Raw genomic sequence first — 27,787 nt, 5'->3', positions numbered from 1 at the left:
CAGATCTGAGTTGAAATCGGGACATACCTCCCTCCAACCGGGAGGACATACCTCCCTCCAACCGGGACCGCGGGACATGTCACCCAAATCGTGACTGTCCCGCGGAAATCGGGACGGTTGGGAGGTATGCCCTTAGGTATACTGCTAACACAATACTTCTCAGGAAAAACTCAGAAATAATGAAAGGGGATGAATAAAATGGCCGACATATAGGTTAGGGCCACATGGTGACTTTGGCCGCGACTCCCCTCACTCACCAATAGATTGCCATGTTGTCCTGAGACTCCTTCACTCATGTTCATAGTGAATGGAGTCGCATTGTGACCACAAGGGTTCAACTACTTTTTTGCACCTAAAAGTCGCGGTCATCGTATCCTCGGGATCACAAGGCGACTCCATTCACTAATGTGAATGAAAGCTTCCCAGGGCAACACAGCCATCTATGCTTACAGCCAAAGTCACCTTACGGCCCTAGCCTAACCATCATGAGCGCCCCTGAATTCAGACTGCCCACCTTGTCACAAATATGGAGGCATCCTCTGGGAGTTCCTGATCCCAAGCCATCATATATGCCGCAAAAGTACCGAACATAATGGCGATTCTGCTGCAGCCCATAGGAAGACTCACTCCCACTTAGAGAAAACTGGCAAGACTAACAATTGTGAATATTTTAGTACGAAATTGCATGTTTCAAGCGGATTCGGGGATGGAATACGGATACAGGTGTGAATCTAGCCTTCAATGTTGATAAATCTGGACCCTCTCACACTGCCTCCCTACTTAAGTGGCAAAGGGGCGCAAAAGTTAACCGCTGAGTTAACTTAATGCAAAAAAAATGGATGTATTTATGCCTTGTATGCCAGAAAACTGACACACAGGGCATCATAAATATGCCCCATGATGTCTAAAGGTGCTCCAGCAGGAGGCGCTGATATAAAGGGAGTCTGTCACCCCCAATGAGCACATGCAAGTAAACACAAGACACATCAGGGATTTTTTCATTTCCTAATCCGGGCTGCCATTGGGAAGATAACATTATAAATCTGATTATTGAAATGAGCGGTCTGAGGGCAAGGCAGCCAATCAAAACCCAGCCAGTGGGGGCAGTCTGGAGCACCGGAGACGCCCATAATATTAGTAAATATTAGTAAATCTGCTTCGATATTTCTAGATTTATGTCTGAGCTGTTCTTTGTTATGCCTAAAATAGTGAAGAAGATGAAGAGGAGGATGAGGATGAAATAATGGAGGTGGTGGTGGAAAAAGATGAAAAAATGGAGAAGGTGGAAGAAAAGCGAGTTCTGATGTAAGTGGATTGATAAAAGAGGTAATTACTAGAGAGGAATGAAACGGGTTCCTAATGAATTTTCTGTAAATTTTACGTTTGACCAAACCCACAATTTTAGATTCCAGAGTATAATAGGAGGCCCAGTGGAGGTGCGGAGAAATAATGAACAGTCATACCCATCTTCCCACACCTCTTCAGGGCTTCCTGGTAGTGTCCAATGTTGATTCCTGGGCCCAATCTCCAGTCAACAGTCAAATGTCCGAGGTTCGATATTCGTTTCGAGTAGCCCCTCAATATTCGACTACTCGAATCAAATATTGAACCCTATTATAGTCTATGGGGAGAAAATGCTCATTTCAGGGGTAGGCAACGTTCGATCAAATTATACTTACCAAGTCCACGAGTGAGGGTCGGGCTGGATCCTCCGAGCAGTCTTCTCCTTGTAGTGTCCCCGCGGCGTCTTCCGGCTCTGAATTCACTCTGCCAGGCATCGGGCCTGGGCAGAGCCGACTGCACATGCCCGCACTACAAGCAGACAAGCGAAGTCGGCTCTGCCCAGGCCCGATGCCTGGCAGAGTGAATGAAGAGCCGGAAGACGCTGCGGGGAAGCTGCGCGGAGAAGACTTCTAAAGGTAGGGGAAGACCCAGCGTTGATTGGCCAACTGTATAGCATTCGGCCAATCAATGCTGGTTCTGCATCGAACTTTTACAATCGAACAGAGAGTGGTACTCGATCGAGTACGAGTATATCGAATACCGTAGTATTCCATCGAATACCTACTCGATCGAGTACTACTCGCTCATCTCTACTCCTTATCCATTTTCTCTAATGTGATATTTTCTATTGTGTGTCTGACCGTGAGAAAACTGAAGACCAAACACAGGACAAGACAGAGTAAGTCCAAGATCCACCTCGGATGGGGTCTGATGCTTTTTGGGGGGCTCCTCATGTCTTATGGTCTTTGTTTTTTCCTCTTATTTTTAGTAAACCAAAGCCCTGGTATGAATGGCTGGTAGATAACCTGTGAGTGATATATCTTATTACTACCAAACTCCTTTTCTCTTGGGGCCCGCTCATCTCCCTTCTTGTGAATCACTCAGAGTAGACATCGTTGTCACAATGTAATGCCTCATTCACATGTCTGTTTTTGACGTCCGTATGCTCTCAGTGTTTATCATGGATGATATATGGATCCAGATTTGAAGATCGGCATTGACGCTGGTCCTCGTAAACCTCTCTCTATGTCTTTTCTTCTGTACTTGGATATTTCCCTTATGACTAATTGGTTCTCTTTTCACCAAGCAGCAGCTGTATATCTGACGATGAACAACCATCAAGGTAAGTACAAGGCGGATCCTGAAGAACATTCTGATCTTATACATTGTCCTTCCTCGAACCTTATTGAAGTTATCAGAAATCTCTACGAGAAGTAGTTATGGTCGGAGCCTTATGTTCTTGTCTTTGGGATACATCAGGAAGTAGATCTGTTATATTTGGGGGTGGCTCAGCTTTACCTGAAAATGGGAAAAGCTTAAAAATTGGGGTGGTTGGTAATATATATTTACTTGATTCCCATATCCACAGCCATTTGGAGCCCAGCTTTACATCTATACTATACAGACTCCTCCAGCCCGAGGACTTTTATTTATGACAATTTTGGTTGTGGTTCTTCTAACACCAGAAGGCGTCTCTTGTTTTTTAGATTCATGTCCATGTTCTGTTGCTGCTTCTTGACCAAGAAGTAAAACGTGAGTACATAGGGCCCTCCCCCAAGGGGGGCACTAAACCCCACATTCATTTATAGTTGGTGTACTGTATAATCCATACAATGAAGGGAATTTATTAAGACCGATCTTAATACTGTAAGCATTGGTGGCTCCAGCCTCTTAATAATTCTGGCACACCGTGGGGGTCCTGAGTGCCAGAATTGAGATTTACAACTGCTGGACTGGCGTAGATTTCAGGTATAACCCATGCCAGATTTCTGACACTTTATAGTAAATCTGTCAGGCTACTCCATCCACTTTTATCAGAACTGGTGAGAAGGGTGGAAAATGGACAAAGTGGTGCATTTTTGCTCTAAAGAACTATGTGCCAAAAATACACAACTTTTGAGCCAAAAAACTAGTGTTGTAACTTTAATAAATTTGCTCCAATGTGCTGTGACCATCATTTTCAAGAAAGTATCCTGCTCTAAACCTAAAACAACCTCTGGTTAGCATTTCTATTTTTATATATACTTTTATATATATATATTTTTGATGAGGAGCTCGTAATGGGCGGGATTGCGAGGCTAGGGAGACAGGGGAGGGTGGGTGGGTGGGATTGCAAGGCTAGGAAGACAGGGGAGGGTGGGCGGGATTGCAAGGCTAGGGAGACGGGAGGGTGGGTGGTATTGCAAGGCTAGGGAGACGGGAGGGTGGGCGGGATTGCAAGGCTAGGGAGACGGGAGGGTGGGCGGGATTGCAAGGCTAGGGAGACAGGGGAGGGTGGGCGGGATTGCAAGGCTAGGGAGACGGGAGGGTGGTCGGGATTGCAAAGCTAGGGAGACGGTAGGGTGGGTGGGTGGTATTGCAAGGCTAGGGAGACGAGAGGGTGGGCGGGATTGCAAGGCTAGGGAGACGAGAGGGTGGGCGGGATTGCAAGGCTAGGGAGACGGGAGGGTGGGCGGGATTGCAAGGCTAGGGAGACGGGAGGGTGGGCGGAATTGCAAGGCTAGGGAGACGGGAGGGTGGGCGGGATTTGCAAGGCTAGGGAGACAGGGGAGGGTGGGCGGGATTTGCAAGGCTAGGGAGACGGGAGGGTGGGCGGGATTGCAAGGCTAGGGAGACAGGGGAGGGTGGGCGGGATTGCAAGGCTAGGGAGACAGGGGAGGGTGGGCGGGATTGCAAGGCTAGGGAGACAGGGGAGGGTGGGCGGGATTGCAAGGCTAGGGAGACAGGGGAGGGTGGGCGGGATTGCAAGGCTAGGGAGACAGGGGAGGGTGGGCGGGATTGCAAGGCTAGGGAGACAGGGGAGGGTGGGCGGGATTGCAAGGCTAGGGAGACAGGGGAGGGTGGGCGGGATTGCAAGGCTAGGGAGACAGGGGAGGGTGGGCGGGATTGCAAGGCTAGGGAGACAGGGAGGGGGAGTGTAACAGAGTGAGAGGAAACTAATGTAAAATCTACACAGGAAGCTAACACCATGTAAACAAATGCAGAGGATACATCCGCAACCAGAGACACCCAGAAATCACTCCAAACACTGCTAAAGGTATATAGGTGTACTTATTAACCCATTAGTAGCACTAACAGACATTTAAAAAAAAACACAAAAAAAACCCAGAAAACCCCTTTAACAATTACACAGCAGTATCAGATCTGGAGGACAAAATATTGATGGCGAAAACCACACCTTTATTGTAATAAAAATTTATTTCCAGAAAATTAAGATCTCCAAATTACCATAGTAACTAAAACAGGAAACCGTTCCAACAATACTATATTTTTTAACAATGTCATTATTAAACCAAGTATCTGGCCATTTCTCTGCCGACCAGCTGCCATTAAAAAATGCGCCATTGCCAGAGTTACCTGCGGCGTCCGTGAATAAATTCAATGCAAAACCACAAACTCCTGTTCCAACAGCTACAACCATTAAACTTCGTTAAAGATTCTAACCCTATACATAAATCTTCCTTCAAGCGCCTTGTAAATCTAATATGCGGCCTAGGGGATTTCATACCCCTGGTTGCTAAATAAAGCTGTTTTGAAAAAACGCTTCCCATAGGGATAATTCTACATGCAACATTAAGCATGCCCAGCAGGGATTGGATTTCTTTCAAAGTGGTCTTAAGTTTGGGTAACATTGTGATTAGCAGACATTTCATTTTCTCAATCTTTTTTTCTAGACAATCTAAACTCCATACGTTCCGAATCAGTGACCATGACTAGAAACTCTACAACACGACAAGGATATGAACTGTTCTGTCTTGAGCCACGGGAATACCAAATAATTCACATATTTCAAAGAACTTATTTAACAATAAAGAACAATTCGTGGCACCAGCACAACTAATAAACAAAAAAAAAATAATCTAAAGAATGAAGAATTTTTCCCACAGCTATTTCAAACTGAACCTCCTGGTGAAGAAAAGGAGAAAAAGCTTCAAGCTTCACAGTATTGTGAGAAGATGACAGGCAGAGTGCTGGAGTCCTGCTATATCAGCCCCAGGTTTCTGACCTATGTGTGGTCCAGGGCAGGTCTGGAGTAGGCCTCAGCCCAGGTGGGGGTCACAGGCTCATTACTGGCCCATAGACTGAAGAGCTTGCACTTCAGGACACACCCAGGATGTGTGAGGAAGCGTCTGGGTCTGTCCTGATATTCTGAGACCGGTGAGACTGTATTTTGCTTATTTGTTTGTTCATGTGGCTGTTAGTAAGCCACACGTATAGTTAGCTTATTATCACTGTATAGTTAGTTGCTCAGACGAGCAGGATTTTGTTTCTTATTATGTTGCCTGAAGTTAAGGCTGTATTTTATTTTGTTCATTTTGTGCCTGAAGTCAAGGTTTATTTATTTTCCTGATTTTTTTTTTCTAAATAAACCTGTTTCTTGCATATTTTGCGTCCCTGTCTTTGACTGGTTGAGTCAGCACCACTGCTGCTACCCAGTTACCTTTCCCACATATGGTAGAGGATGCAGGCAAACCCAAGTTACACAGTCTTAAAGAGATACACACCTATTTTTTTTCCCTCTCCTATGTCCTGGGTGAAAGCTTCAGGAGAGGTTAAAAAGGAGTCCACCAGCATGGAGGACTTTGTAAAACAGTTTGCGCAGGTCGTCCTACAGCAGCAGCAAATATTGTCACAGCAGCAAAAGGCCCTGATGGAAGCTGAGAGGTGACAGCAGCAAGCCCAGCAGCAGGAGATGAACTTGCGGCTTATGGAGAAGCTGACACTACTCAGCCAGCCTTTGGTTGACCAGAGGATGGCAATGGAGAGTACTGGTGTAAGAAAGACCTAGGTTCAGCGCTGGGTTGGTCTAGCGGGACATATAAAGGTGGACCAGTTGGTGTGTTTGGTGGAACAGTACCGAGCCACTGCAGGCGTCTCCTGGATCTACTAATCCCAAAGCAGGTAAGACTGCACCTACTACTGTGGGGGTCAGAAAGGTTGTGAGGGAGGACGCTCAGGAGGGGAACAGGCAGCTGGGTCAGAAAGTGTTAAGCCCAGGTCTCAAAATGGAGACCCATATCGCCTCAGGTGTTGGCGATGTCATGAACATGGAACTGCATACTGTTCCCTGATCCCATGGACTGCAGTAGTTTCAGGCAGATGTTCCTGTTTGCTCAACCCGCTTGTTTGGCAGAAACTGCGATGGAACCTCACATGTGTACTGTGACTGTGAATGGTCTCTCCTGGACTCTGGGAGCCTAGTAACCCTGTTGCACCATGATCTGGTCGATGCTACACTGTACAATGGACAAACTATTGGGGTGTTGTGCATACATGGTGAAACCAGAGAGTATCCTATTGCAGAGGATCACTATAATAACTACCTTTGGCATCGCCTTCCTCCCAAAAAGTGAACATGGTTATGTCCCTGTTCTATAATGTGATCATAAGGAGAGATTTTCCTCTATTTTGGGATATGTGGAAAAAGCAGCGTTTAACATGTCCTAAAAACGTGAATGTAGATGATATCATGCCTAAGGTTAACCCTGAACCCTTTGATCCTGGCAGGGAAACACGAGCTGTAGGGTTGACCCAAGGTAGTAATAATTTTCCCCTGTCTGTGTTAGCTGATAATGCTGAAGGTCAGGAGGGGGTTTCTGAGATGCCGGAGCTCAAGGTGTCCCGTGACAATTTTGGGACTGCTCAAATGAGAGATCCTAATCTGGCTCATGCCAGAGGAAACGTAAAGGTGGTAAACGGTGAACCCCAATATATAGGGGCTGATAAGGAGTTCCCCTATAGGGGGTATAGGGTTATCCAAATAGGGGGAGAAATTATTGAGCAATTGGTGGTGCCAATTGGTGGCACATAAGCACGTGTTAGGAGGACACCTGGGGTACGAATAGACCAAAGAACACATTCTACAGCGTTTCTATTGGCCAGGAATTGCTAAGCATATCCAAAAGTAGTGTAACTCCTGCCCAGAGTGTCAACTAAGCGCTCCTTCAAGAGTCCTTTGTTACCCCTAACCATTATAGAAGTACCATTTGAAAGAGAGGCCATGGACTTGGTAGGTCCTATTGTAAAGTTTGCTAGGGGGCATCAGTATATAATAGTGGTGTTAGATTACGCTACATGTTACCCCTAAAACAGCAGAGAAATTCCAAAGGCTTGAAGCCAATTATTTAAAGAACGAGGCATAGTACACTTTCTATCATCATCTGAAGTTTTATCTTTTTTGTCACTGCGCACGACACGCTCCTTGGTGGATGGCAACAATGACATACCCTCAACATACTGCTAAGGTGAAACCCCAAAGGAGACTCTTCACAACTAATGGCCTCCTTGACACAGGTTTTCACCACTCCAGTACCCTTATCCAACAATGTAACATTGAAGCAAAAACTCCCACCCGTCCCAGATTCTGTGCGACAGTCCCAGATTGTGGGTCGTGTCCCGCAGTTCCGGTCGGCAGGAGATATGTCCCAAATTCAACTCATCTGCGTCTGGAGGACACAGATGAGTTGACTTCAATGATTAATGAAGCAGGAGCTATACCTCTGGACATCTCCCTCTCCTCTGTGCACTCTGGCCTCGGGAGCTGTAGGCCCGATGTAATGGCGTCATTCACATCGCGCCTACAGCTCCCAGAACACTCTGGGAGGAGACTGCAGACAGAGCGACAGGAGAGCAGGGAGATGTGAGTATCAGTGTTTTTTATGTTAAACTTTGGGCGCAAATTGAGGGGGAATATTAAATGAGGGGCAAATGAAAGGGGGCACATTAAACTGGAGGCTGATGAAGGGGGGGACATGAAACTGAGGGCAGATATAGGGGGGACATGAAACTGAGGGCAGATATAGGGGGGACATGAAACTGAGGGCAGATATAGGGGGGACATGAAACTGAGGGCAGATATAGGGGGACATGAAACTGTTTGCAGTGATGGAGGGGGAGCATTAAACTTGGGGCAGATGAAGGGGATATGAAATTGGGGGAAGATGGAGGGGGAACATTAAATTGGTGGCGGATGAATCGGGGGTTATTAAACTGGTGGAAGATGAAGGGAGGTATTAAGCTGGTGGCAGATGAAGGAGGCCATTAAACTGGTGGCAGATGAAGGGGGTGGGGACATTAAATAAGGGGAAATTAAGAAGGACATTAAATTGTAAGAGGAAGCAAACCCCCTAGGATCTAGTACAGGAGAGAGACTTCCCAACTCTCCCAGAAACTCCGGGAAGCTCCCACAAAAATGGGGTGATCTCCGCGCCCTGAGGCCTGGCGCAGTGCTCCTGCATACACCGGACTCTTGGTAATAATATCTGTTATCTGGACACTTTGTATCCGTCATATTGCAGCACCTTTCATGGCCATGTCACAAAAGGGGGTGTTTTACACAATAAAGGGGCGAGGCTTTTACAAAAGGAACGTGACCAAGTCTATTTTTATTTACATTTTGGATGTGACTCCAGTGCTGACTACAGCTCACTGTGCTAGCTTGTCACATAATACCTGATGGACTCCTTTGTATCTGCACTGTTTCTAGTTCCCTTGCTTTGCTGCTATGATAAAATAGAAAACTTGCAATACCAGTGCCAGTGTGAACCAATCCCTAAACTGGTGCTGCACCTATTCCTATATATTGGAGAGAATATTCTATTAACGATCGTATTCTACTTCCCCTTCTAATCTATTCTGGCATTGTCGCCATTTCTGACGGAACCTTTGTCCGCGCTTCATGTTTCCAAAGGGAATGTTTATGGTTGACGCACCGCTTCCTTGGAGAAGTCGCGATGCTTCCGTGTTATGGTTGTGAAGCGCTCCCTGATTGGCTGGGGCCGCTGTTGTGTCACGTGCCGTACTCTCATGACGGGTACCGTGATTGGACAAACTTATGTAAAAAGCGACTGTCTCATTGCCTATAGTGTTGTTATGAGATCGGTGGAGGGGGGACGAGATTGGTCCGTAGTCGTGCAGTGTACGGATTTGTCGGGGGCCTGTACTGACTAATGGCAGACAGTGGGATGACAGGCAGAGGGGTAAAGCGCAGTGTAAACGTCCTGCTGCAGTGTGAATGGGGCTCCTGCACCTATGTGGCTTCTAAGATGGAAGAATTCTGCGCTCATGTATCTGATCATCTGGGGGCCCGACACCTGGGGCCCGGAGAGGAGAGCATGGACTGTGAGGGTGAGCTCTCCCTGTACAATGCCACTACATCCATAGTCCTAAATCCTTTTTCATATCATTTCCCCCTTAAATAAAATAATCTTCAGCTAAAACATTAGAAGACATGGCTATTGGGTTCCAAAAACAGCGCCACACTGGTCAGCAGGTTATGTCTGGCAGTGCAGCTCATTTGTATCCCCTTCAGTAGAGTTGAGCTGCAATAACAGACACAACCTCTGGACAGATGTGGCGCTGTTTCTGAAAGAAAGCATAATATAAATCCTTGGGTTGTCCCATACCATGCCGGGGTTATGAAAAACTGGTTGCAACGTAGGTAAGGAATGATATGGCAGCCATGTCTCTTGTATCATTCAGCTTCTGAACACATAGATATATAATGGCCGCTTACAATACTGCGTAAGCGGCCATTTTCTTGTGGCCAGAGGGCATGCGCAGTCGGCTTTGCCCTAGGCCTAGAAGTTTGAAGCCAGTCCCTGGAAGAAGATGCGGTGAAGACCCCGTTCCTGAAGAAGATGGAGGCGGCACTGGAGAGTTCTCTCTGTTTGAGCATTGGGGACCGCCCCCAGTGCTGCGAGAGAACTCCTTTGCATACCGGCGGAAAACGGGATTTTAAGTGAACGGAGGGGTGGAGAAGACGTCGAAAAGGTAGAAGAAGAATAGCCTTTCTTAAGGCTATTCCGACGTGTTAGGGAGAAAAAAAAGGGTTTTAATGGTAGAATCCCTTTAAGGGTGACAGATACCTCCAGACCTTATGGACGCTGCAAAGCACAGAGTGAAAAGACTCTTAAAGGGATTTGCATATTGCTGATCTCTGATAGGTCAGGGTCTGACACCTGAGCCTGGCACTGATCCATCAGCGGTTTTCCACCATGGATTTTGAATCTGAACAAAAAAAAAATCTGCAATGTAAAAATCAATGGGTCGCACATGCCTAAACTGCAACTCTGTTCTCTCCCTTCTCTCACAGATGAGTTTTGTTGCCTGTGGCAGGCCTGTGGTTTTTTTACGCTAGAGAGCCAAGTAGAACTGTTCCGCCATGTTTATTTCCACTGTTACCACACGAAGCTGAAGCAACTGGGACTGCAGGCGTTACAGAGTCAGCCAGATCTTATCCCCTGTCAGCTGGACACCCAGAGCCGAAACATCATTCCTGAACTGCAGGAGAGCTTTATATGTATGTGGGACCAGTGTGAGGTGAGGACCCCGGACTACTAATGTGTGGCCCTACAACCATGGCTACCTTGGCAGTCCATCATCACTAACTTCTGGACCATCACTGACTACATGTCTTATCTCTTTATTTACATATTTCCAGGGTCGGTAACATAGATCAGCCATAACACTAAAACCAGGTGACATCAATAACGTTATCTGGTGACCATAGGGGGTGGGATATACAGTATACGACAGCAAGTGAATGATCTAATCATGGAAGCTGGAGAAATGTAGAAACATAAGAATCTGAGGGTCAGACTGGTAACTGGGGCAGAACATCTTGTAAATGGCATATCTTGTGGTGTCTTCCTGATATGCAGTGGTTGGTACCTACCAAAATTGATGCAAGGGAAAATAACTGGTGGCAGGATCATGGCTTGCCCATTTAGTACAAAGTCCAGTCACTGTCATTAATGTGACCACCTGACAGAATCCAGAATAACCCCCTTTGGCAGAGCGGACCGCTGAGAGACGCGCAGGAAGAGAGGGGATGTTGTGGTGATGTCACTGGGATGTTGAGCCATGCCGACTCCAGTGCCGTGGCCAGCTGCGCTAGGTTACGCGGTTGAGCATCCATGGCGCGAACAACCCGATCGAGGTGGTCCCACAGATTCTCAATTGGGTTCAAGTCCGGGGAATTTGCTGGCCAAGGGAGTACGGTAAACTCATCCTGGTGCTCCTTGAACCCCACACGTACACTGTGAGCTTTAAGACACGTCGCATTGTCCTGCTGGTAGATGCCATCATTCTGAGGAAAAACAATTCACATGTAGGGGTGAACATGGTCCGCAAGGATAGATGCATACTTGTGCTGATCCATCGTGCCTTCCACAATGATGAGTGCACCCAGATGGCTGATGACACGTGGCCTTCTGCAACTGGTTATTTAACGTTGATGTCAAAAGTAGGCGCTGGTCACATTAATATGACTGGACTGTGTGTGATCCCGCAGTAGAACTCCTGTGGTTATTATAAAAGGGTTGTCCGTATACTCTGGGCATCACAGCTTCCTGTATATGGAGCCATGTAGTCACAGACCCTGGTGACCCTTGTCTGCAGCTTGTCAGAACTGAACCATCCCACAGTGTAAGAAGTGACCCGGTGTGATAATTCACTTCTTTTACACACATGGACACCCATGTGGGTGAGGAGGAGATGGCACCAGGAGACACTATGGGAAGAAGGAATCATCAGAGGCAGTGTGGGCCATCTTCTGCCTGGAAACTTTAGGATGTTGCTTTGACATGTACCACCTACCTAAACATTGTACAGACCAAGTACCCCGTGGGGGCTTCGTGTTAGTGGTTCAGGAAAGGATGAGGAACATGACAAGGAGTTCAAGGTGTTGACTTGGCCTCCAGATTCTTACCCCATGATGGAGCGTCTCTGGAATGTTCTGGAAGAACAGCCTGACCCATGTAGGCCCCACCTCAGAACTTATACAATTGCCAAGGATCTGCTGCCAACTTCTTATACAATTGTCAGGACACCGTCAGAGGGCTTGTCGAGGCCACACCTTGAAGGGCCACAGTTGTTCTTGTGGCATAAAGGAACCATATGATATTAGGCTAGTGGTTTTAATGCTGTGGCTGATCAGGTTTACGTCTTAGAGATGAGCGAACACTATTCGGAACAGCTGTTCTGAATAGCACGCTCCCATAGAAATGAATGGAAGCGGCCGGCACGCGGGGGGGTTAAGTGGCCGGCCGCCGGCAAAGTCTGCGTGCCGCTATGTCCATTCATTTCTATGGGAGCGTGCTATTCGAAACGGCTGTTCCGAATAGTGTTCGCTCATCTTATATCATGGTTTTCAATGCACTATGTTACTTGTCATGTAACATCGACCATGTGGGAGCTTGTTCTGTTTTTGACAAGTGTCAGTGAATTCTATCCTAGTTTTGAAGCTGCCGATTTAACCCTTTCTCCCCTCCACAACAGAGCTCATTCGACAATGCTGAGTGGTACTACCGCCATGTGGACTCTCACGGTCTGAGCACAGAATATGAAGTAGCTGGTAAAGAGAACCGGGTACTGATGTGCGGCTGGAAAGGTGAGGAGAAAATGTCCCCTAGTGACCCTTGTTTGTGATTCGTACGTCACTATATCTGGTCCTGGTCACGTTTTTCCTCTCCCTCCCCAGACTGTGACTGTTCTTGTAAGAGTCGATGTAAGCTACGCGAGCACCTGCGAAGTCACACACAGGAGAAAGTGGTGTCCTGTCCAAACTGCGGCGGCATGTTTTCCAACAATACAAAATTCTACGATCACCTCAGACGACAAACATCTCTCGATCGTAAGTCTGATGTTTTACGTGCGCTCCTAAATCCTGCTAGAAATAATCCGTACAGTATTGCCATGTTATAAGTTGGTATCTTGGAAATTAAAGGGGTTGTCCAGTTTATTGATATTGATGACCTATTCCCACCAATGACAAAGATGGAAAGAAATGGCTCCGTTAATTCAGAGTTACTGCAGCTCAGCTTCCATTCACATCAGTGAGAGTTGAGCTGCAGTACCACTAAATGGCCACTACACAACAGACAGAACCGTTTACTTCTGGCTCTGTCCACTGTGTAGTTCTAGCGCTGATCTGTGGTAGTGTCAGGTGTCAGACTCCTACCAGTCTGATACCGATAGCAAGCAGGTCATCAATATCAAAGAACTGGACGGCCCTTTTAAAGGAATCTTCCCATCCCATTCCTCTTTTGTACTCTCCCTGGCATTCACTTCTATTATAGATAGATCATTTGTGTCCTGTATGCTTCCTTCCCCACAGAACATAGGTTCCAGTGCACACATTGCTCCAAGAGATTTGCAACAGAGCGCCTGCTGCGAGACCACATGCGAAACCATGGTAAGTGATAGATTTCTATTTATTAGCTGTACCGATATAGATATTGACATAAGAATTGTACCATTATTTCTATCCTATTGTTAGAATCCCCCTTTAGCTGTTTGCCTGTGTCGGTAACTTGCAGTATTGCAGGATCTTCAGTGTATCAGTTGTCAGCAGAATAGAGGTTCTCTTAAAGGGACGTGTCCTGGCAGTCCTATTTGCAAGCAGCATGTTATATAACAGGGGGACTGGGCAGCTGATATATACTTTTTTAAGAGGAGGTGTAATGTATCTTAATTATATACATGTAGACCGCTGCTCATCCTGGGTTTAGGAGTCCAGTGGGCGGTCCTAGTCAGCGACTGACAACTACATCTGTATGCACCCTGATACAAGGAAGACTGTCAATTGCCGAATACTGGCCATGTGATAGGACCGGTGAGGCGCTGTCTTTATTTCCTCCTTCAGTCTTTCACTATCGCCACCTGGTGGTATGGAGTTGTTACCATAATTCTCAGAGGGATGATTGACACTCACTCTATTGGTAGAGCCCCAGGTACATTCACTCGGGGCAGCAATTGGGCAGTGAGGTGGGTGGGAGTATAGTTGACATATTGTAGCAATGCAGAGTTGGTTAGAAGAGCTGGAATTGGCAAAGAAGGAGAAGTCCTGGATGCAAACTAAACAAATTTGTGCTGGTGGGATTTGATATATGGAGGGGGGTTTACAAAATTTTGACAGGTAATCCCCTTTAAGGACGTCATAATTTTTTCAGCACTATTAAGCATGACTCTTTTGTTGCTACATACCCTAATGTGACCTCTACCCTGTTTTGCAGTGAATCACTATAAGTGCCCCTTGTGTGATATGACCTGTCCACTTCCATCCACTTTACGGACTCACATTCGGTTTAGACATAGCGACGAGCGGCCATATAAATGTCAACATTGTGATTACAGGTGAGATATCCAAAGCTAGTCAGAAAAATTACATCTTTTTTATGTAGGTTGTGAGCCTCATATAAGCCTCACAATGTACATTTTCCCCTATCAGTATGTCTTTGGAGTGTGGGAGGAAATCCACACAAACACGGGGAGAACATACAAACTCCTTGCAGATCTTGTCCTTGGCAGGATTCGAACCCAGTGCTGCAAGGCTGTAGAGCTAATCACTGAGCCACCGTGTTGCTCCTAGAAAGATTACATCTACAGTGTTGGCCAAAAGTATTGGCACCCCTGCAATTCTGTCAGATAATCCTCAGTTTCTTCCAGATAATGATTACAAGCACAAACTCTTTGGTAATATCTTCATTTATTTTGCTTGCAATGAAAAAACACAAAAGAGAATGAAAAAAAGTCACATCATTGATCATTTTACACAAAACTCCAAAAATGGGCCGGACAGAAGTATTGGCCCCCTCAGCCTAATACTTGGTAGCACAACCTTTAGACACAATAACTGCGCACAACCGCTTCCGGTAACCAGCAATGCGTTTCTTGCAATGTTCTTCTGGAATTTTAGACCATTCTTCTTTGGCAAACTGCTCCAGGTCCCTGAGATGTGAAGGGGGCCTTCTCCAAACTGCCATCAAGAGATCTCTCCTCCCCCACAGGTGTTCTATGGGATTCAGGTCTGGACTCATTGCTGCCACTTTACAAGTCTCCAGGGCTTTCTCTCACCACCATTTTCTAGTGCTGACCTGAAGTGTGTTTTGGGTCATTGTCCTGCTGGAAGACCCCTGACCTCTGAGGGAGACCCAGCTTTCTCACACTGGGCCCTACATGATGCTGCTGCACAATGTGTTGGTAGTCTTCAGACTTCATAATGCCATGCACACGGTCAAGCAGTCCAGTGCCAGAGGCAGCAAAGCAACCCCAAACCATCAGGGACCTCCGCCATGTCTGACTGTAGGGACCGTCTTCTTTTCTTTGAAAGCCTCTTTTTTTTCCTGTAAACTCTATGTTGATGCCTTTTCCTACTTTTGTCTCATCTGACCAGAGAACATTCTTCCAAAACGTTTTTGGCTTTCTCAGGTTCTCAGTTTTGGCAAACTCCAGCCTGGCTTTTTTCTGTCTCTGGGTAAGAAGTGGGGTCTTCCTGGGTCTCCTACCATACAGTCCCTTTTCATTCAGATGCTGACGGATAGTACGGGGTGACACTGTTGTACCCTCGGACTGCAGGGCAGCTTGAACTTGTTTGGATGTTAGTCGAGGTTCTTTATCCACCATCCGCACAATCTTGCGTTGAAATCTCTCGTCAATTTTTCTTTTACGTCCACATCTAGGGAGGTTAGCCACAGTGCCAGGGGCTTTACACTTCTTGATGACACTGCGCACGGTAGAGACAGGAACATTCAGGTCTTTGGAGATGGACTTGTAGCCTTGAGATTGCTCATGTTTCCTCACAATTTTGCTTCTGAAGTCCTCAGACAGTTCTTTGGTCTTCTTTCTTTTCTCCATGCTCAATGTGGTCACACAAGGACACAGGAAAGAGGTGGAGTCAACTTTAATCTATTTCAACTGGCTGCAAGTGTGATTTAGTTATTGCCACCACCTGTTAGGTGCCTCAGGTAAGTAACAGGTGCTGTTAATTACACAAATTAGAGAAGCATCACATGATTTTTCAAACCGTGCCAATACTTTTGTCCACCCCCTTTTTTATGTTTGCTGTGGAATTATATCCAATTTGGCTTTTTGACAATTCTTTTTGTGGTTTCTCATTGAAGAAAAATTAAATGAAGATAATAATACCAAAGAATTTGTGATTGCAATCATTTTCTGGAAGAAACTGAGTATTATCTGACAGAATTGCAGGGGTGCCAATACTTTTGGCCAACACTGTATGTATGGACACTTCTATAGTAGTGTGTATACATTCCAGGAAAGATCAGGACTTCTTTTTTAGGGTACACTGTGCTATTGGCACACAGAAGTACATGTAGAAGGATCTTTGCAGCACTGACAATAGGGGACATAACCCAGCTGGCGGGCTCGCTGTACAGATAAGCTGTGTATGAACCGCTGCCGTGTGTCTTTTAATACCTTTATATCTGATATTGTATAGCTGCAAGAATCTGGTGGATCTTCGGAAACATTTGGATACCCACAGTAAGTTACCCGCGTATTGTTGTGAGTATGAAGACTGCAGCTTCAGCGCCCGCTCCCTGTGCTCCGTCAAAGCGCATTACAGAAAAGTGCACGAGGTAACACTTATCATTGTATCAGTCACTTACATTTGGCAGATTTTCAGAATTGTTAATGTTCACCTCTTTGTGTATATTTTGTATAATGTTTGAGCCTTTTACAGCAATAAAGGTAAATCTTCCTTCATATTGTGCTTTGTAAGATATTCCAATCGGGACATTTATGGCATATGCAGAGAATCGGCTATAATGTGACATAAATGCAGGTCCAATCCCTTGAATCCTCATCTGTATTGACCTTCCTCACAACACAATGTGGACGTGCCATAAACGTCTAAGATAGGAATACCCCTTTAAGTCTCTCTGCTTTTCTCCGTGACATATACATTGTTTATTTTATTTTTGTGGGATCTACCCTAGTATCAAAACTGGCACCGCTGGCACAGTCAAGTCTGATAGTTTTGTGAACCATGTCAAACCCGCCATCGGCTGCCAGTGAACCTTCCACATATTTAACTGCACCTCCTCTCGGTCCACCCATCCTTAGCTGGCATCTACTGCCGCTCCATGGAGTCATGTCAAGGCTTGTATTCTGCCTATTTTAGGATGCCTATGACTGTTTGATCAACTTTTATTCCACTTTTGGGCAGAAACAGTCATTCTCATAATATAAGAAGAAAGAAAAATCTCAATATAATTTTTTTTTTTTTAATACAATGTCAGAGGACAATTGAAGAATTTCCTTTTTGACACGTAGGTTTAAGGGAGTTTCTCATCCAATACAAGGCTGAAATCTTCTCCATCCATAACCTGATTATTTTTTCCCTTACCTCAGGGGGATTCGGCTCCCAGGTACAAGTGCCATGTGTGTGAGAAATGCTTCACCCGAGGAAACAACCTCACCGTCCACCTGCGTAAGAAGCATCATTTCAAGTGGCCGTCTGGACATCCTCGATTCAGGTATCTTAGGGCTAGTTCACTCTGAGTTTTTTGGTTGCAGATTTTGACGGCTCCCATTGACTTTTTTTTTCGCTAGCTAGTAGCGGAAATAAGAAGCGACATGCCCCTTCTTTGCGTAGGTTCCGTGGCGCGAGACTCCCTCCCAATTAGGCCCATTCATTCAGGCCTAATCTGGAGTGGAATGCCGTGACTGGATGCCGGTGCACTGCATTGGCATACAGTTGCAGCTAGCTGCGCGGTATGTTCATACCTTTATACTATTTACAATACAATTACATCCGTCTACAATATATCTTGCCTGTCCCACATGTCCAGGATAAGGCTTCAGTCACACATCATGGTCATGCTGCAATTTTTCCAAAATAACTTCAAAAACCATGCCATGTGAGTAAACCCGCTACAAAGCGCTACAGGAGAAACCACGCCAGCATCACATTGCGGTTTTTCCTGTAGCACTTTTCACAGAAAGTCCACAGAAGTCTCCACTTTCTGCTTTTATTCTACCTATATGGGAACCGATGGTGTTTCTGTAGGTATACTTGACATGCTGTGATTAACAAAACCACAACGCTTTTCGAAATTTTAGTGTGACGTCATTGCATATTTCCCGCAATATGTGAATGGGATACACTATATCTACATAGCAGGGACTGTAAAACAGTGCAGATATATCACACACAGGAAATTGTCCCTCCAGAAAATATTCTATTTATTGTTGGGAGTCATTAAACAATATTTGCCATTTATACACATTAAAAATCGATCCATTGATAAGTTATTACATTTACCGTATATACTCGAGTATAAGCCGACCCGAATATAATCTGACCCCCTTAATTTTACCACAAAAAACTGAGAAAACTTATTGACTCGAGTATAAGCCGAGGGGGGGAAATGCAGCAGCTACTGGAAAATTTCAAAAATTAAAATGGTTTTTGGGTACAGTAGTTGCTGGGGAAGGGGAGGGGGTGTTTTGGTTGTCTGTGTGCCCCTTCCCTGAGCTTGAGGACTGTTTTTTTTTTTTTTTTTTTTCTCCCCCTACCTTGAATTCAGCCTGGCTGAATATAGGGTATCTGCAGTGCTCCTATTAACCCCTTCCTGACAGAACAGGAGCCCTGCAGATCCCCTATATTCAGTAGACCGGGCACTGTCAGACACAGGGATACCTAATGTGTTTGTGTGTCACAGTCATTTTCTACTTTTATATGTATTTAGGGAAAGGAGGGATTTACAACTTTTATTTTATTTTTTTATTATATTTTTTAAAGCTTTTTTTTTTTTTTCACTATTTTATGGGAGATTCTATACATTACTATTGCAGCTGGTCATAGACCCCCCCTCAAAAAAAAAATATTTTATTTTTTTTTTTTGCTTGACTCGAGTATAAGCCGAGGGGGGCTTTTAGCACAAAAACTGTGCTGAAAAATTAGGCTTATACTCGAGTATATACGAGTGCTTACATGATATGGCGCCACCTTGTGTTCAAAGTGTATATCAATATGCACGTCCACCTATTGAGTTAAATTCTGGTGGACACACATACTCAATCATGCTGGATGCTTTTTCCTATTTTCAGTGATCCTCGTTCTTTAGCAATCCAACCGTCTGGGCATTTACTATAGACGTCAGCTTTTTGATGGCTGTCCAATAAATACACTTGTTGGGTTGACTACATGTATTATTATCTTACAATATATTATTATTATTTCTATGACAGGTACAAAGAACATGATGACGGCTTTCTACGTCTGCAGTTGGTGAGATATGAAAGTGTAGAACTGACAGAACAACTGATGAAGGAACGTGAGAAGCAGGGGGTCCCCCTGGACGACACCCCGACCTGTCTGGTATTGAGTCAAAGCTCAAGCTCAGGATCTGATGGAGCAGATTATGAGAGGACTGTGGTAGACAAGGACTACAGATTGCTGTCCGAATGACTGCTTGCTTAATACAGACGTAAGGCTTAAGAACAATGAAAGAAGAGGCCTGGATCTGGGATTGTACATTTTCTGTAGATATCTTAAACTGAAAGCCTTAAAGGAAAGGTGTCAGACATTTTTTCTTTATTTGTTTTAATTAAAAAAAATATTTATTCATTGACATAATGTATTATTTATCCGTATTTTTCGGACTATAAGACGCACCCAGGTTTTAGAGGAGAAAAATAGGGGAAAAAAATTTTCAGGCAAAAAATGGTAAAATATTTAATATATGGGAGTTGTAGTTTTGGAACAGCTGCAAGGCCACATTGACAGGTGACCCTGCAGCTGTACGGGGACGCATAGAGCGTTTTTTTTGTGGGGCCAGGTGTACTTTTTAGATATACCATTTTGGGAAATGTTTATTGCTTAGATCACCTTTTATTTAATTCAGAGGCAAAACAGAGAGAAAAACCCGGCAGTTTAGCACTTTTGATTTTGACGTTCACTGTACATAAAAATATTAGTAGACCGGGCATTTTCAGACACAGGGATACCTAATGTGTATGTTTCACAGTAATGTTATACTTTTATATGTATTCTAGGGAAAGGAGGTGAACTTTTATTTATTTTATTTTTTATTATATTTTTTTTAAGTGTTTTTTTTTTTTTTTTTTTACTATTTTATTATCCCCCGCCTAGGGGGCTTGAACCTGCAATCATTTGATTGCAAGTCCCATAGACGGCAATACAAGTGTATTGCCGTCTATGGGAGATTCTATACATTACTATCGCGGAGTGTCATAGACCAGCCGCGATAGTAATATATATCTATGACAGGCCTGGGAGCCTTCATTAGGCTCCCGGCTGTCATCGGAACAGGTCGGCTCCTGCGGCCTCGCCGTGCAGGAGCCGGCCTGCATCACTAAAGGTATGGGGCCGGTGGGGACCGGCCCCAGGGCTAACTTTAAACTGCTGGGACCTGCGGAGGAGGAGCGGATTTGCAGCATGGCCGCGCTACTGCCACCGCTGGTTTTCTTTAGCGGCAGGAGCGTGGCAATCTGCAGGCCCCGGCAGCTAAGACAGTCCCCGGCATCTGCTGTAATAGACCGGCGGATGCCGGGGAGTGTCTTAGCTGCCGGGGCCTGCAGTATAGTCATGCTCCTGCCGCTGAAGAAAACCAGCGGTGGCAGTAGCGCGGCCATGCTGCAAACCCACTCCTCCACCCACATTCAGACTATAAGACGCACTTTCATTTTCCTCCGAAATTTTGGGGAAAAAAAGTGCGTCTTATAGTCCGAAAAATATGGTACTTTATTTTGATAATTGTGGGGCTGCCATCTTTACTAGCATCTGTGTATGTGTCGCTGCAGACATGCTATATGGCATACATAGGGTCGGATACTGTACCTATACCCAATCTCCTGTGCTTGTGCCAATGTACAGTGTTGGCAAAAAGTATTGGCACCCCTGCAATTCTGTTAGATAATACTCATTTTCTTTCAGAAAATAATTGCAATCACAAATTCTTTGGTATTATTATCTTCATTTAATTTGTCTTCAATGGAAAACCACAAAAAGAATTGTCAAAAAGCCAAATTGGATATAATTCGACACCAAACATAAAAAAGGGAGTGGAAAAAAAGTATTGGCACTGTTTGAAAAATCATGTGATGCTTCTCTAATTTGTGTGATTAACAGCACCTGTTACTTACCTGAGGCACCTAACAGGTGGTGGCAATAACTAAATCACACTTGCAGCCAGTTGAAATTGATTAAACTTGACTCAACCTCTGTCCTGTGTCCTTGTGTGTACCACATTGAGCATGGAGAAAAGAAACAAGACCAAAGACCTGTCTGAGGACTTGAGAAGCAAAATTGTGAGGAAGCATGAGCAATCTCAAGGCTACAAGTCCATCTCCAAAGACCTGAATGTTCCTGTGTCTACCGTGCGCAGTGTCATCAAGAAGTGTAAAGCCCATGGCACTGTGGCTAACCTCCCTAGATGTGGACGGAAAAGAAAAATTGACGAGAGATTTCAACGCAAGATTGTGCGGATGGTGGATAAAGAACCTCGACTAACATCCAAACAAGTCCAAGCTGCCCTGCAGTCCGAGGGTACAACAGTGTCACCCCGTACTATCCGTCAGCGCCTGAATGAGAAGGGACTGTATGGTAGGAGACCCAGGAAGACCCCACTTCTTACCCAGAGACAGAAAAAAGCTAGGCTGGAGTTTGCCAAAACTGAGAACCTGAGAAAGCCAAAAACGTTTTGGAAGAATGTTCTCTGGTCATATGAGACAAAAGTAGGAAAAGGCATCAACATAGAGTTTACAGGGAAAAAAAGAGGCCTTCAAAGAAAAGAAGACGCCCCCTACAGTCAAACATGGCGGAGGTTCCCTGATGTTTTGGGGTTGCTTTGCTGCCTCTGGCACTGGACTGCTTGACCGTGTGCATGGCATTATGAAGTCTGAAGACGACCAACACATTGTGCAGCATAATGTAGGGCCCAGTGTGAGAAAGCTGGGTCTCCCTCAGAGGTCAGGGGTCTTCCAGCAGGACAATGACCCAAAACACACTTCAGGGCAGCACTAGAAAATGGTGGTGAGAGAAAGCCCTGGAGACTTGTAAAGTGGCAGCAATGAGTCCAGCCCTGAATCCCATAGAACACCTGTGGGGGAGGGGAGATCTCTTGATGGCAGTTTGGAGAAGGCCCCCTTCACATCTCAGGGGGGACCTGGAGCAGTTTGCCAAAGAAGAATGGTCTAAAATTCCAGCAGAGCCTTGTAAGAAACTCATTGCTGGTTACCGGAAGCGGTTGTGCGCAGTTATTGTGTCTAAAGGTTGTGCTACCAAGTATTAGGCTGAGGGGGCCAATACTTCTGTCCGGCCCATTTTTGGAGTTTTGTGTAAAATGATCAATGATTTGACTTTTTTTTTCATTCTCTTTTGTGTTTTTTCATTGCAAGCAAAATAAATGAAGATATTACCAAAGAGTTTGTGCTTGTAATCATTTTCTGGAAGAATACGAGTATTATCTGACAGAATTGCAGGGGTGCCAATACTTTTGGCCAACACTGTATGCTCTGTGGCTGTATTAATATTACCCAGCTTTCTGAGGTACTGAGACCTCATATAACTCAGCAGCTGGATCGATATTACACCTTAATGTAATCAGGTTACCCCTGGTCACATTAACAAGTAGGTCACGTCATGTGACCAGGGGTAACCTCATATTACTAGTGCAGGGACTCATATGTAGCTTTGGAGTCCCTTCACTAGCTTATTCAGTTCCAGCGACCTTTGAGATGAAACGGACTTCTCCTCTCCAAGTCCTCTGCACCAGAATAGTTTCTATTACTTTACGACAGAAGAAAGAAGACAACAGCAGGTGAGTATAATTTTTTTTATTTTTCATACTTTTTTTTTTTTTGTCTTTCAGAATACATTGGATAGCTTGGGTTGGTAATGTCAGGCATTTTTTTTTTTCAATTCTTTATTTTTTTTCTTGTGTTTCAGAAAAAAACAGAGATAACAAACCACAGCCTGATATTCATAGGGTGGGAAGGGCCCCAGTTTTGCCCCTTCCCAGACTAATAATACCAGCCTTTGCTTACCCATCACTTTAGGCAGCTGGGTATTGGCTGATACCAGGCTCTTCCTGGTACCACTGATGGAGTTGTGTATTCAGATAATAGTGGGGTTACTGCTACCCTTTTCACTAACACTTAGTAACAGAGTAATGTATACTGTCAATCAGACAGCAGCGGCCATTACTAAGGTGGCAGGTAATAAAGTATTAGGAAAAAAACAGACACATAAGAAATCATTGACGGAGTCCAACAAATCGGATGTGATTCAAGCGATCCAGCTTAAGCCAAAGATAAAAACACCCAAAAAACAGTATGAAAGTAAAAAAAAAGCTACTCTCCTACAGCAGGCCATAGCGGAAAAAACACTGTGGGAAAAACCACGGCGGCAACGTATCACAGTTTTTCACAAAGGCCGCAGAGGTTATCTGTAAATGCAGCGTTATTTTCTTTGGTGTTTACGCCACTGCCAAACCGCAGTGTTTTCTCCACATAGGGGCCCGGCCTTAAAGGGGCTCTATCATTGCCAAAATGTGTCTTAAGATACTGATATGCCTGAATAGGTGCTGCCATTAGTTTTTCAAAAGACACCCCCCCCCCCCTGTTTTTCTTAAATATCAGTAAATCTCATATGCTAATGAGGCTCATCAAGCAAATCCTGGGCATGCGCAGTAACGCTCCGTTCTGACCGCTACTGCACATGCCCGAGCGCCATTTTCTTGTAGCGCACTATAGAACAGCATACTGAAACACCAGTGTACGAAATGCTAGTCTTAATAAATTTGCACCATGAAATGGTGTATTAAATGGGGCCATTAAAAATACTCATTCCTGCCCGTTCTGCATCAGTATAGTGTCTCTGAGAGTAGTCCAAGACTGTGCATTCATGGCTTGTCCTTAAAGGGGTTTAGCCATTATGGACACTTCTCCCCATTGTGAACACCAGGTCCCCCAGTGATCTGGAAAATGGGAGACCGATATACAGTATGTGTATATTTATATATGTGTGTGTGTGGTTTTTTTTAAATCAAATTCTCATATATCTATATCAATGGAAAAATAAAAAAGTTCTATCTTGGAAGGCAGGGAGGACACAAAACCAGCTGTATGACAAAGGGGTTAATCTATTTACTGGTAAAGCATCCTTATATAGTCTGGACTATACGTCGTGAATTGAATTTTGTGAAAGGCGCAATAAATAATAAAAAAAAAAAAAAAGCACAAAGGATATTAAAGAATTATAGAAATATGAATGTACTGGAGAAAACTGAACTAAATACAGCAAAAAAAAAAAAAAAGGTAAATTTCCTTTGTTTGCCGATGTCCCCTTTAACTTCTCTCCTCAGTTTCTTCCATTTGATGTGAAGGTTATTTGACATGTTCTGGACTAGAACTCAACACCACAAAATCCAAAGCTCTACCGAGGTGGCGAAACTCTTAAAATTGAACTTTCATTTCGGATGGAATCAGACAAAACTTTCCTAATTGAGCATTTACTTGACCTTTTAGCTGTTCTCCACCATTGCTCTGCTCAATTTACGAAGACTTACGATCTTGGGCTACCTTGAAGGTGTCTTGGTTAGGTAGGACTTCATCAGTCAAGATGACTATATAGCCACGTCTACTCTATGCTCTCCACATGCTCCATATGCCAATGCTGGAGCAAAGCCAAAGAGAAATACTTAAGTTTATTTGGGGGGACTAAGGGAAGAGGGGTGTGATGTGGGACATTGTATGCTCCATGCCACAGAAGTGGGTTGGGAGTACCTCATAGGGTACGATATTATCAAACTAGATGGCTCAGTCCTCACACAAAATATGATACCCCATTGAAGCCTCGGTAGTTAACTTTGTGCCTCTTGATCTACCCCCTTGGCTCCTGTCTCCACGTCATCTTATGCCCAATGCTGTCACATACCCTGGCTTTTTGGGGCCGGCTGAAGGTGTGCTACTCTTTGCAATTGATTCATATGCTGGCTGCTTTGATTTTCGAAATCTGAGTTTCCCTCTTGGGATTTGACCTTCGGCATTTGATTGATGGACAAACCAGGGTTTCTTTCAGATATGTAAGTTCACTGGTGGGAACAGGGTTCAGTCTGCGGACTACTTTAGAATGATCCATGTTCTTCTTCCGTCAGGATCAGCAAAGATGAGGACAGCCTCACTGTGTCCACTACATTTGAATCCCTGTGTTTTGGAAGCTCTGTGGGTCAGGGCCTTAATTCCACTGTCTATCCTGCTAAGAATCTTCTGTATATGATGAGGTGGGACATAGGCACCATGCTTGAGCTATCAGGTTGGTCAAAAATGGTGGCAGTAATTGCAAAAGTATCAATCAACATGGCTTTGGTGAGGACAGGTTGGAAGGTCCTTCTATGATGGCCCCAACTGGCCCTGATTATTTCAGAGTTCTCATTGCTGTGCTTCTGGAGATGCGGGGGGTAGAGGGACCATTTACCATATCTGGTGGGAATGTCCACTAGTACAGCGTTTTTGAATTTGGATAAACATAAATTAAAATGGGTGATTTGGGAAATTTGAGGTGGTTTGGTCCCCCTGGGTCTCCTACCTGGAAAGCTCTGCATGAGATTGCCCAACCCATGGTTGCCATTCTGGTGGAGGTGCCACTCAGGGTGTCCTTAATCCCCCTTATTTTAACCCGATCTTTTTTCTGTGTCTGACTCTGTTTGTTCTTAGCATAAGTCCCAAGATCTATACTTGGAAATAATATGCTGAAACGAAAAGTATGGGTCCTCAGAGTAATAATCTGGGTGTAATGGTGGAGGAGGATTACTACTACGGTTAGTAGGATTACTATTATTGAGAACTTACATCATCTTCTCTATGGTATTTACACAGTAAAACTGAACGACAGATAAAATTACTAGGAGATGAGAGAAATTCTACATTAACCCCTTCATGCCAAAGCCAATTTTCGTTTTTCAATTTCCTGTTTTCCCTTCCCCCATTCCAAGAGCCCTAATCTTTTCATTTTTCCATGGTGGCTTATTGTTTGCAGGACATATTGTACTTTGTAACGGCTCCATTCAATACCCTGTACAATGTACTGGAAAGCTGGAAAAAATATTCAGAATGAGATGGAATTGGAAAAAACGCATTTGAGCCAATTTCTTATATGTTTATTTTTACGGTATTCACTAGGTGGTAAAAATGACACGTCGCCTGTATTCTATGGGTCAGTATGAACACGGCAATACCAAATTTACAAGTTTTATTAAAGGACCATACCAAATGTATATAATATTTGAAAAGTTATGATACCTTTTACTAAATTAAAAACTTTGTATAATGAAGACATTTTTTCGTGTCTCCATATGTATGGAGCTGGGTATGGTGTCTTTTTATGCGGGACAAGATGGCGGTTTTATTGATATCATTTTGGGAAGCTCTAATGGTTTGATCACTTTTTATTCCATTTTTTTTATAGGAGGCAAAATGTTGAAAAAACAGGTCTTTGGTAATTATAATTTTTTCCCTTGTTACACCATTCACTGTATGGGATCAATATTTTAATACTGTAATAGTTCAGGCATTGTTGAGCGCGGGGATCCCAAACATATGATATGAGTCAAAGGATGAGGCCGCAGCTCTCGCGAGTGTCGCTATCTCTGCAAATAACGATCGCAGGTATAAGTCATTAATATGTAAGGCCTTGAAAACCCCTTTAAGCACCAAAAAGACCAAAATCTCTTCTAAGAATTCAATAGGAGCCTCTCACCTCTACCAGGTTAGTCTTCTCTACACCGTGCTGACGAGATGCAATAACATCGAAACGGCCGTCCTCGGTTGAGAGACTATAAATGGTAATAATCCCAGCATCATTGCAAAACAAAGGCCTCTTGGAAGGTCGAGCATGACGTTAAAGGGAGCAGCCTTTATTGGGCCATATCACTGAGATTCTGTCTTCCTAATTACATCAGGGAAGACAGGCTTGCACATTCCAGTGAGCGCCCTCTATTGGTTTGCAACACTGAGGTACCTGACTTCCTAATTACATCACGGAAGACAGATTTGCACATTCTTCTCATAGTCCCTTGCAAAGTGGAGTGCTGAAGGCTTAATAAGTCTCCACACACCTATATGGTGGTCTCTCCCCAAGGAGTGACGATACCCCCCTTACCCTAAATATTCAATAGTGATGTTCCACAGAGCTGGCATATAACACATATGGTGCCAATATTTAGAAAGTAGGCCGTAGCCTCTATTGTGGGCAAAATATTTGTGGGGATTCGAAGGCCCCGTTCACACGGGGCTAGGGACCACGTATTTTGTTCCTGATTTTGACGCGGGAAGCCGCGTCAGATAGGACCAAAATGCGACTGTCGCGGCTTCCAACAGTCATGACTTTCCGCTCAAATGAATGGGCCTGGCCCAGAGAGTCTGAATCAGCCGCAGAATCTGCCTGAAGAAAGGGCAGCTCGCTTCTGTTTTTCGTGAGCGGGAACAAACTGCTCACGGAAAAAAGGAAGCTAGC

General features: G+C 44.6%; 1 protein-coding gene across 1 annotated transcript; it reads left to right on the top strand.

Moving 5' to 3' along the window:
- The first annotated feature begins 9,329 nt into the window (after positions 1-9,329).
- Positions 9,330-19,825, top strand: HINFP (histone H4 transcription factor). The gene is made up of 9 exons (XM_075277678.1): positions 9,330-9,630; positions 10,598-10,824; positions 12,784-12,895; positions 12,986-13,138; positions 13,622-13,699; positions 14,520-14,640; positions 16,745-16,883; positions 17,659-17,783; positions 19,501-19,825. Exons 1-9 carry the CDS (start codon positions 9,453-9,455, stop codon positions 19,718-19,720), a joined length of 1,353 nt encoding a protein of 450 aa, XP_075133779.1. The 5' UTR covers positions 9,330-9,452; the 3' UTR covers positions 19,721-19,825.
- The last annotated feature ends 7,962 nt before the right edge of the window (positions 19,826-27,787 follow it).

This window comes from Leptodactylus fuscus, chromosome 6, assembly GCF_031893055.1.
Source record: "Leptodactylus fuscus isolate aLepFus1 chromosome 6, aLepFus1.hap2, whole genome shotgun sequence".
NCBI classification, from domain to species: domain Eukaryota; kingdom Metazoa; phylum Chordata; class Amphibia; order Anura; family Leptodactylidae; genus Leptodactylus; species Leptodactylus fuscus.
The sequence above is the reverse complement of the archived record's forward strand: the minus strand, read 5'-3'. Positions and strand labels throughout refer to the sequence as shown.

What these genes read in the sequence shown, in the direction of transcription:
- HINFP (XM_075277678.1), top strand. Translation starts at nt 9,453, where the DNA reads ATGGCAGACAGTGGGATGACAGGCAGAGGGGTAAAGCGCAGTGTAAAC. An exon ending in AGACCACATGCGAAACCATG is followed by an intron (nt 13,700 to 14,519) that starts GTAAGTGATAGA and finishes CCTGTTTTGCAG; the next exon opens with TGAATCACTATAAGTGCCCC. An exon ending in ATTACAGAAAAGTGCACGAG is followed by an intron (nt 16,884 to 17,658) that starts GTAACACTTATC and finishes CCCTTACCTCAG; the next exon opens with GGGGATTCGGCTCCCAGGTA.